This window comes from Xiphophorus maculatus, chromosome 12, assembly GCF_002775205.1.
Source record: "Xiphophorus maculatus strain JP 163 A chromosome 12, X_maculatus-5.0-male, whole genome shotgun sequence".
Classification (NCBI taxonomy): Eukaryota; Metazoa; Chordata; class Actinopteri; order Cyprinodontiformes; family Poeciliidae; genus Xiphophorus; species Xiphophorus maculatus.
In genome coordinates, this window is record NC_036454.1 from 6,209,305 (window position 1) to 6,219,152 (window position 9,848).

The window sequence follows — 9,848 nt, forward strand, 5'->3', positions numbered from 1 at the left end:
CTGGAAACTTTACAAAAATACTTGAGAAGATTATTGTAATGTTAGTGGCAGAAGAGGCTGAAGTCTGACACACCTCAGTAAATCAAGACGAAAACTTTCTTTTCCACCTTTCTCTTACCTGCACTCAGGAGCTCTGATTCATGTCTTACAACAGCTTAAAGCTGCAAAACCTACAGAATGCACAAGAAGAGCATGTTGTCTGTAGTTGTTTTCTACAAGCATCAAACATAAAGTGTCAGAGGAGGAGGAAGCTGTGCTGAAACCTCCCTCTGTTTTCAGTCAGACCTGAAGCTCAGTGACTAATCCTGTACCTGCTTGGGGCTCTTTTTATTTTCGGGGTAGATGGGGATGCTCAGCCGGTGTCTCCTCTTGTTGCTTGGAGACGGATGAACACCCGCTTGAAGCTCAGCGCTCCTTCTTAAAAAGGCAGAGTTATTTTTAACCTGCACTGCTGGCTGAAACACAACAGCAGGTTCTTTTTCTTTTTTGTCTTTAATTGAAAGCGACAAAAGAAGTCGGCTCTCTGAACGACAGATCCTTTCGGATTTGTGACCTTTCTCGTTTCTGAAGCCGTAGAGCAGAAAGCTGGTGTTACTGCTGCTTTTTTTTTTCCAAATGAAGCACATTCAAAAATTAAGACTCCAACCTGCAGCAGTGGGGAATTATGAAGGTTGTGTTTGCTTGGTGCTTCAATCATGTTGGTCTTTTAATACAGTGTGCAATATATTTGTATGTGTGTGTAGATTTAAAGCCTTCAGTGTGTGCTCTTTGAAACCCTGGGGGAGGTTTAGGAGGTTTATGAGAAACAGGAATGGGCCTTGAACCCCAGGATGGTTTTTTTTTCATGCTTTGTTTTTTTTATTTTTCTGTGCTTTTACTTCATTATGTTCAGTTTGTGTACAGTGTTATTAGCCTTTCATAACATAAAGTGCTTGTGCCAGAGGCAGCAGGGTAGAGCAGATGGACTTTGCAGCACTGAAAACTGATATTTGTTTTAGAAGAGGTTCGACTCGCGATCAGCTTCGCTGTTCTTCGTCCACCACTGGCTGCCTTCGCGTTTTGTATCACCGCTCGGTCCGAACAAGAGATTCAGAGAGACCCAGCTGTCGGTTTGGTGAACAGTCCTCAGGTTTTTATTTATTTTGAGTATTTATTTATTTATTTTAGTGGATGTTTTTACTGTGCTATTTTTTTCTTATTAAGTTGTTTTCCAATTGTGCAAGTACTGTCTGTAAAACCTGTTCTTAAAGGGATAGCACACCTATTTTGGCCGACATACAATGAGTTAGGTCTATGGAGTGTCAAAAGTTCAAATATTTTTCAAAAAATTATAATAGAGTCCAGAAAATTAGGTGCGTAATAATTAATTTAATGCCCTATCAACCACATTAATATCTAAATGTGGAATCCACTAATTAAAAGTTTAAGGTAAAGGTAAAACCATATCAACTTATTTCATTTACTCATGCATTTGAGCACACAGTCAAACTTATAAATGATACTGAGATAATTATTGTATTTTTGTAAATATTTTTATTACCAACATATTTGATTTATTATAACACATTATAAATGAATAATAAATCCATTAATAATCTACGTATTTTTTTGCGAATTATAATAATTAAAAGACATTAAAGTAATAATTTATTTTCCTTACTGAATTGGGGCACATTTGGACTTCCGTAGAGGACACTTTATGACTTATATTATTATACAGGATTGTGTTTTGCGTCAGCCGTCCCTCGGATGTTTCAACACTTTCTTGAATTTTGTCAGATGAAGCCTTTTTCCTCACCACTGAGAGTTTGTATCGTACTCACGTCTCATCCAGTAAGGACGCTCCTGTCTACTTCAACATGTTTTAATACTAAGAGGTCAACCCTTCTCCAGAAAAAAAAGAAGAAATAGCAGCATGTACAGTACAAAAGTGATGTTTTTCTGTTCTTAGTGTGTTTCTAGCCTTGAAAATCAACATAATAAGACTCACATATTTAAAACGAGGGAGTTCACAGTATTATAGCACCGCTGCTAGCAGCGTAGCTTTCATCTTCTTTGCATGACAGTCAAAAGGACACTTTTAGTTTTTTGTTGTTTTTATTTGGATTCTCATTTTCTACTGAATGCTGGTAAACTCGACCTTTCTCTATTTTCTGAGCTTTTTAAGTGCATATAACTATTTTTGTCTCCAGATGATATAATGAAGATGATTGATATGGTAAGGATTATTATAATCATGACTGTGGCACTAAGGATGACTATGATAAAGTCGACATTGATGATGATGATGATGTGTTGATACTTTTGCATGCTTTTCTATGGGTTCTCAGTGTTGTCAGTACAGCCAGCAGGAGGCGCAGTCGCTCCACATGAAGCACAGACAATGTTTTGCATTTAGTCCAGAAATTGGATCAGAGAGACGAACCGGTTCATTCAGGCTGAGCTCTGAATTTTCACTCTGAACGTCTGCGTTTTTTTGTTTGTTTTTCCTGCAGCAGAAACTAAGTTGCTCTGACAACACTGAGGTGGTTTCTCTTCCATGGGAGTCTCTCTTTTTCCTGCTCCCTCTGTTTCCAACCTTCTTCAATCATTTCTCTGCAGTCGGCTCTTTCTGGTTTCCCTTTGTCTCTTTTTGTCAGTTTGACTTTCTTCTCTATAATATTAACCCTCTAGTTCGCCGCTTCTTCAGATTATTGCTCTGTTCTCTTACGTGCTACACGTGTTTCTCTAACTTCAAGAAAATGTGTTAAAGTGTTATCAATAAAATGAGTTTAAATAGAAACTTCAGTGTCTTTCTGTGTAGATGGTTTTTAGTTTACATTAACACATCACTCCAAATGTCATAAATGTTTATTAAATCTCTCAAGATGATCATTCAAATAACCATGTGGACTTTTAATATCTGCACAAAGAAAAAAACAGCAAAAAATGCATAAAATATAACAAAGGAAAAGAATTTCCAAAATAGTAGATTTAATATTCTGTTGTTTATGGTAAGAAAAGTCGAGCGTACATAAAGACAAACTTTTGAAAGCATTTCATAAAGAAAACTAAATGTACATAGTGTATTAAACAGACACTGCAACAAAGTAATCAAACATCATTTGAACTTTTAGTTCAATGTTCTCAACCATTCGTTAATAATAGTGTTGCACCGATCGGCTTGCCAATGATTGGAATTGGCAGATTTTTCACTTGATCTGGTTTGACTTTGATCGGCAGGTTAAATCTGTTTCCCATCACACAACTGAACACAACTGGTGCATTTTAAGGTTAATAAAAAATACATTAGACTGGTATAATGCTGCGATAAAGTATTAGCCTTATTAGGAGTTTTTAATATTTTTAGTTTTATATCACTATTTTTTTTAGCTTGTTAAACAAATGTGAAAACGAAACATTTGGTTGTGAGTTAGATTAAGGATTTAATGTATTAAAGAAGAAAGACAGTATTGATTTTGTCACCTTTTGCAACAACTGATATTAAGCCAGTGTAGTTTAGTTGTATATATTTTTCTCAATAAAGGAAATCATCATTTGAAAACTGCTTTTTATATTTACTATGATCCCCTTACTAAAAGTTTTTATGATCTTTAACATTTAAGTGAAATAAAGTAAACAAAAACAACTGAAGCTGTAACATTTTGAAAAAGACTAATCTCCATATTTCTTTAGTGAAATAAAAAACGTTTTCTGTGTTACAGTTCTTAAAAAGAAAATAAAAATAGACTAAAGCTGGAAGCATTAGATAATAAAAGTCAAGTAAAACTTGACTTAAAGAAAACACCAGTATATCCACATACTTTATCAAAAGCAATTATAAAAAGATGATTTCTAAAAAGCTCATAAGAGTCCTCCAACGTCAAATTAAAGGGAAGGAAAATGTCCTGTTAGTTTTTCATAAAATCCATAAACAGCTTGTCTTGGTTACATGACCTCAGAGTCTTGTTAAGGTTATACAATATTAAAATATTCCAAAGCCCTAGAAGTAAAATGAACCCCTTAAAGAAAACCTTAACTTGTTATTGGCCAGAGAAAGTTTGGTTTTATTGTTATTTTTTAATAACAATAAATCCACCTTTTAGGATTCATACAAAGTGATTTTTTCTTATCTATCATAGTTCAAAAATTACAAAATTAATAAATTCCCAGACTTCAGCTTTTCTTCTTATTTAACGAATAAACTAAAATATTATTTTTACATTTCACAATCAAACAATCATGTAAAAAATCTGTAAAATTACACAAACTTTTCAGTTTCACATAATTTTGATCTTTGTCGGTTTTGCTCCAGCAGCTTCTCCAACACTGAAATATGGGAAGAGTTTCTCAGTGAAAGTGTCTCTGTAAGTGTAGATGTGGGTCATGTCTTCAGAGTCGTAGAAGGACACAAAGCCGCTGTCGTAATCCAGTTGGACTCTGATCCTCTGGAGACTCTTCTTCACGGATATGGACTTACTATCACCATCAGTGTATTTTCCATCTTCAAAACATAAACACCAGATTCCAAATTGTGGTGTAACATCTCTCTCTCCCTTAATGTCAACAGATTCTTTGACCAGACCCAAATACCAGTCAGGATGATCTCCCACCTCCACATCCCAGCTGTGTTTCCCTGAACTGAAGCCCTCAGAACCAAACACTTCAATATAAATGTTTCTCTCTGGATTATCAGGAAGCTGCAGCCATGTGTCTCCATGTCTCAACCTGGTCAGATCCTCAGACAGATGGATCCATCCATTAGCAGTGTTTGGGTCCAGAACGACGGGACTGAAGTGGACCTCGTCCTTCATCTTCTCCCAGACTCTGAAGGACAGGTTGCCCAGGTGTTTGGCCACATCTATCAGAGCTCCTGAGACCAGCTGTGGATCTGGCAGTGACCTCTGACCTCTGGCTCTGCTCTGAGTGGCTTCATAACTTCTGAGGAACGACATGTTGTCTTTCTGCAGCTCTTCTTCAACAGCAGAGATGCTGTCTGACAGAGAGGAGATCTGCTCCTCAATCCTCTTCATCTTTCTGCTGATAGTCTTCCTCTTCTGCTCCTCTTCCTCCCTCAGAGCTGCCAGTCTGGACTCCTCTTCCTCTCTCAGGAACTGGTGGAGCTTGTTGAACTCTGCTCTGATCTGTCTCTCTGTGGACAGCAGCTGCTTCTTGGAGTGTTGAATCACATCATCGTATGTTTTCTCCACTTGTTTGTGTTTGTTCCTCTTGTCCTGCAGAGACTTTAAGTCAGATTTCAGCTGCTCCTTCAGCTCACTGACTGCTTGTTCTATAGGAACCACTTTGTGACTCTGGTGGAGAGAAAACTCACAGACAGGACACACAGCTCTCTGCTCGTCTTCACAGAACCAGTAAGGAACCTCGGAGTGTTTCTCACACACCACCTCCTTCTCTTTCTTCTTCTCTTTTCCCCTCTCAGTTGAAGCTCCATTCTCCTTCCAAGCAAACGAATCAGCGAGTTCTTTAAGGAAGAAGTTGATGGACGGATCCTTCTTTGACGATCTTCTTTTACAGATGGGACAGTTCTTGTTTCCAGTTTTCCCCCAGAATTCCTGCAAGCAGTTTGAACAGAAGCTGTGGTTGCAGCTCAGAGACACAGGATCTCTGAAAGTCTCTGAGCAAATATGGCAGCTCAGGAAACTTTCAACAAGAGCGATTTTCTCTGCCATTTTAGCAAATTCCTCTGCTGAAGTCAGTATGTTAAGTTTTAGTCCTCCTTCTTAGTTCTTCTTTAGAGATGGGAGACTTTCCTGTCACGGTGTCGCTTTGTTACGCAGAATATCTCTTTAAGTTTCGTTTTCTTGTTCTGGGTCGGGTTCACTGAATTAAAACTGCTATAACATAGCCTGGCCACTATATGGTGCTAATTGCTTTTCTCTTTTAAGTAAATGATAAGTTGTAATTTTTACTTTTTAAAAAAAATTAAGCACTTATCTTTCCGTAGTTTTCGTTTTAATTCGTGCTGGAGTATCCAAAAAGGACATTTTAAGCAATATTGGAAAATAATCATTGTGATGTAATTTTTATATTATCATTGACATTTGCGCATTAATCAAATGAAACATGAATGTATATCTAGTATTGTGGTGTAAAAATGTCCCTATTTTTGTAATAACGTCTTACATTTCAGGTCTTCTCATTTTGCATTCCTCAGCAGGTTAAATGATTATTAAGAGTAACAGAAAAGATTGAACTGTTAGTTAGTGAAATGCTGAAACATCATAAATTGAACTTGGATTAGGCTGGATTCTGGACAGGCAGCCAGACATTTAATGCAGGTGTGTAGGACCAGAAACAAATCTAAAAATTGCACGACATTAGCCCTCAAGGCCTGGAGTTTAAAATCTGCCATGTTGCATTTAATCTGAAGCAAAGAATAACTTCTCAGCCATTTTCTTCTAAGTCTGAATAATCTATTTTTAGTTTGAATCACCAATTACTTGTGCTCCAAATCATAATTCTCGCAATGGTTTTCTTTCATTTTGGATTGTTAAAAAAACTAATTTTGTAAATGTGGTGTTTCCATTAAATAAGAAAAGCATTTAAAAATCACATGTGAACAAGTTTGTTCATGTGATAAATCATTAAAAAAAACACGCCTTCTACCACTTCTTGTTTTTTTCTGTCTTTTCTGCCAGTAGTAACCTCCGGTTGTTGAGCAGTTGGGGGGGAAAAAACACCTCACCTCAAACTTTTTATCAAACATTTTGAGTTTTTTTCCCCCCCAAAATTAGTGTGTTTCAATTACTGATATTTGATTTTTACAGCAGCTGAGAGCACAACTGTTGGATATTTCAGCCATCCTTCTGTTGAAGTGTACAGAAAATTCAACCAATAAAACATAGATTATAAAAAGATTCGAACCCAACCGGCCGTCACGGGTTCGATTCCCTGATCCGGCGATATTTGCTGCATGTCTCACCCCCCCCCCCCCCCCTGTCAGCCTACTTTCATATAAGGGACACTAGAGCCCACAAAGGACCCCCTGGAGGGGAGAAAACAAACAAACAAACAAAAAAAAGAGATTTTAAAGCAGCCAAACATTTATCTTACATTAAATGTTTTATTGTTTAGTTAAGGCATAAAAAACATAATGTTACAGATTTTTGGTGAAAATGTAAACAACTGAACAGGAAAATCCACATTTTTCACAATGTTTACAATATAAGCATAATGACAATGATAATAAATAACTTCAGTGTAAATGTCTTGTGGCTCTCTGATTATGCCAGTTTCACCAGCCTCTCACTGGCCTCCCACAGTTTTTTTGCCACACCTGCGTCTCTTGCAAACGGACGCAGAGTGGCAGGCTGGCAGTCGACGAAGTAACCCCCGCTGTGCTTGGCAGCTTCGTCCGACACGGCGCAATAGATGACGGTCTGAGCTCCGATCTCACACGGCACGGAAAACATCCACATGATCACCTGCATGAACATCCGGAACAGGAAGGAGAAGTGGCACGTCCAGCCACTCTGGACAAAACCTGGAAACAGAAAACGTATGAAACAGTTAAAAACATAATCAAAATAATCAATTCAACAACCACCTTTAAACAATTTTCCTGCAAAGAAAAAGAGAAACTACTGAGACGTATTTTTTAAAACTAAAATTATGTAGCTTAGCAAAGAATCTCCAGACAAATCACAACCAAAAATGCACAAAAAAACAGCAGCTTCTATCGAAGCACAAACGTTTGTTGTAACATAGACAAAAATATTAATGGAAATTAATGGAGGAACTAAGCATGTTTCTTGTTTCTACTAAGATATTAAAGTCTGGAGTTCTAGCAGACAGTAGGGCTGTCACTAACTTTCACCTTTGATTGATCTACAGTATAGACTAAATTTTTTTAATAATCTATTTTAGTAAACAATTTAGTGTTTAATCTGTTACTTTTCTGCATTCAACAAAAAAAAGTATAAGTGGTGAACAACCAGAGGTTAAAAAATGGTAAGGTTATCCCAAACTAAAAAATATAAATTAAATATGTTAAGAACATTTTAATGCGTAAATAATATTGGGGGCATTTGATCAGTGTTGGTCTGGAGTTGGCACTTCATACACACAGGTTGTTCTTTATTCTGGCCTAATTCTTAATTTACCTTTTATTTTTTGTATGTAATAAACACCAACTTTGGCTGGAAGAAAAAAAAGAACAACTAAAATGAACAACGTTTTGGAAGAGATTTGTTGAAATTAACTAAATTAGTATTAATTAGGGGCACCCTACTATCCAATATTAGATTTGAGGAGAAGGAAATGAAAGGTTCTTACCAGGGTGCACGGCACAGGAAGTGACTCCTTTTCCCTCGGTGATGCGGGCCAGTTCCTGACTGAAGTAAATGTTGGCCAGCTTGCTGCGGCAGTAGGTGAAGAAGGGCAGCAGGTTGTAGTTGAGGTCCTGGAAGTCCAGGTTCTGGTATTTGTAGCTGGAGCAAGTGAGAGTTATGACCCGGCTGGGGGCGCACTCCTTCAGCCGCGGTAGAAGCAGGTTGGTTAAGAGGAAGTGGCCCAGGTGGTTGACTCCAAAGCACATGCTGAAGCCGTCGTCTGTCCAGTCAAGGATGCCGGGCATGCCTGAGGAAGACCCAGTACGGAAATGCATTACATGACATAACCTGGGCATAACCTGTTTTTTTTTTGTTTTTTTACCCCTCCAGGGGGTCTTTTGTGGGCTCTAGTGTCCCTTATATGATAGTAGGCTGACAGGAAACGGGGAAGGAGAGGGGGGAAGACATGTGGCAAATGTCGTCGGGTCCGGGAGTCGAACCCACGACGGCCTCCAAATACGGGTCGCGCTAACCACTACGCCACCACGGCACGCCCTCATAACCTGTTTTAATCTGATGTGTTTTATGTCCAGGAAGCATGAACTTACCTGCGTTATTTACCAGGATGTGCAGACTCTTCTCCTTCTGCAGAAACTTCTTACAAAAGTCTCTTACGGAGCGCAGACTGGCCAGATCCAGCTCCATGTGGAAGACATTAAAAGATCGACTCTGAAGTTTGATCTCTCTCACGGCCTCCTCAGCCTTTTCAGGGTCTCTGCAAGCAATGATGACACGGGCGCCTCTCGTTGCCAGGGCAACAGCTGTCTCCTTGCCAATACCAGAGTTACCTCCTACACCAAGAAAAACATGCTTCCGTCGTTATTTCATCTTAAAAACTTTAAATTGATAACCAAAAGGGACCCAGCTGTAATTAGCACAATTCATTTAGCGGCGGAAATTAGTGGGTAAAAGTGATAATGATTTAATTGCAAACTTTACTGCAAACACAATAAAGATGAATAGCAGAAGCAATGTTTATTTACCTGTAATGAGAACCGTTTTACCATCAAGTCTTTTCAGCTCCGTGAAATATCTCCTCCTTTTCATCCATTTTAAAAGTAAAAATACACTTAAAGAGGCAACAACTGTATAGAGGAGATACATTTTCTGGTTAGCTCGACAGTGATGCTGCTACAAATGTTAGCTTGTTAGCATGCTAACTGAATGACCGCCCTCAAATATTCCGACATTCCGGATCTTTTAGTTGTAACCGGACATAATTCAGACTAAGCTGAATACAAAAAACGGACGTGTATTACTGTTAGTCGCAATAATATAAAGGAATCAATTTGCACTGGGTTTTTTACAACCCATTTTTGGCTTATCAAATGATGCGCTCGTTCGCTGAAGATCTCGCGAGAAGATACAAGTCTTTGTTGATAATAGAAATTCCAGATCCTCTTCGAGATCCTGTCCGTTTGGCTCGATTTTTTCTGTTCCCAACGGATCCGACTTAGTGTAACTTCTGTCAGTTATGTTAATTTTCTTCATCCGCCTTAAAATGAATGTACTTCATTA

General features: G+C 38.1%; 2 protein-coding genes across 2 annotated transcripts; both read right to left on the minus strand.

Moving 5' to 3' along the window:
* Positions 1-552: 552 nt before the first annotated feature.
* Positions 553-6,487, minus strand: LOC102225406 (nuclear factor 7, brain-like). The gene has a single exon (XM_023343989.1). The coding sequence runs from the start codon at positions 5,667-5,669 to the stop codon at positions 4,260-4,262; it is 1,410 nt and encodes a 469-aa protein (XP_023199757.1). The 5' UTR covers positions 5,670-6,487; the 3' UTR covers positions 553-4,259.
* Positions 6,488-7,082: 595 nt separating this feature from the next.
* LOC102236412 (retinol dehydrogenase 14-like) lies at positions 7,083-9,710 on the minus strand. The gene is made up of 4 exons (XM_005803843.2): positions 9,314-9,710; positions 8,879-9,121; positions 8,275-8,577; positions 7,083-7,483 (listed from the first exon to the last, which is right to left on the minus strand). The coding sequence occupies exons 1-4, from the start codon at positions 9,432-9,434 to the stop codon at positions 7,224-7,226; spliced, it is 927 nt and encodes a 308-aa protein (XP_005803900.1). The 5' UTR covers positions 9,435-9,710; the 3' UTR covers positions 7,083-7,223.
* Positions 9,711-9,848: the final 138 nt, after the last annotated feature.

Excerpts from the sequence above, each read along its gene's own strand:
- LOC102225406 (XM_023343989.1), bottom strand. The coding sequence starts at position 5,669 with ATGGCAGAGAAAATCGCTCTTGTTGAAAGTTTCCTGAGCTGCCATATT.
- LOC102236412 (XM_005803843.2), bottom strand. The coding sequence starts at position 9,434 with ATGTATCTCCTCTATACAGTTGTTGCCTCTTTAAGTGTATTTTTACTT. Across the intron at positions 8,578-8,878 it reads CATCCTGGTAAATAACGCAG|GCATGCCCGGCATCCTTGAC; the intron begins GTAAGTTCATGC and ends GGTCTTCCTCAG. Across the intron at positions 7,484-8,274 it reads TTCCTGTGCCGTGCACCCTG|GTTTTGTCCAGAGTGGCTGG; the intron begins GTAAGAACCTTT and ends TTCTGTTTCCAG.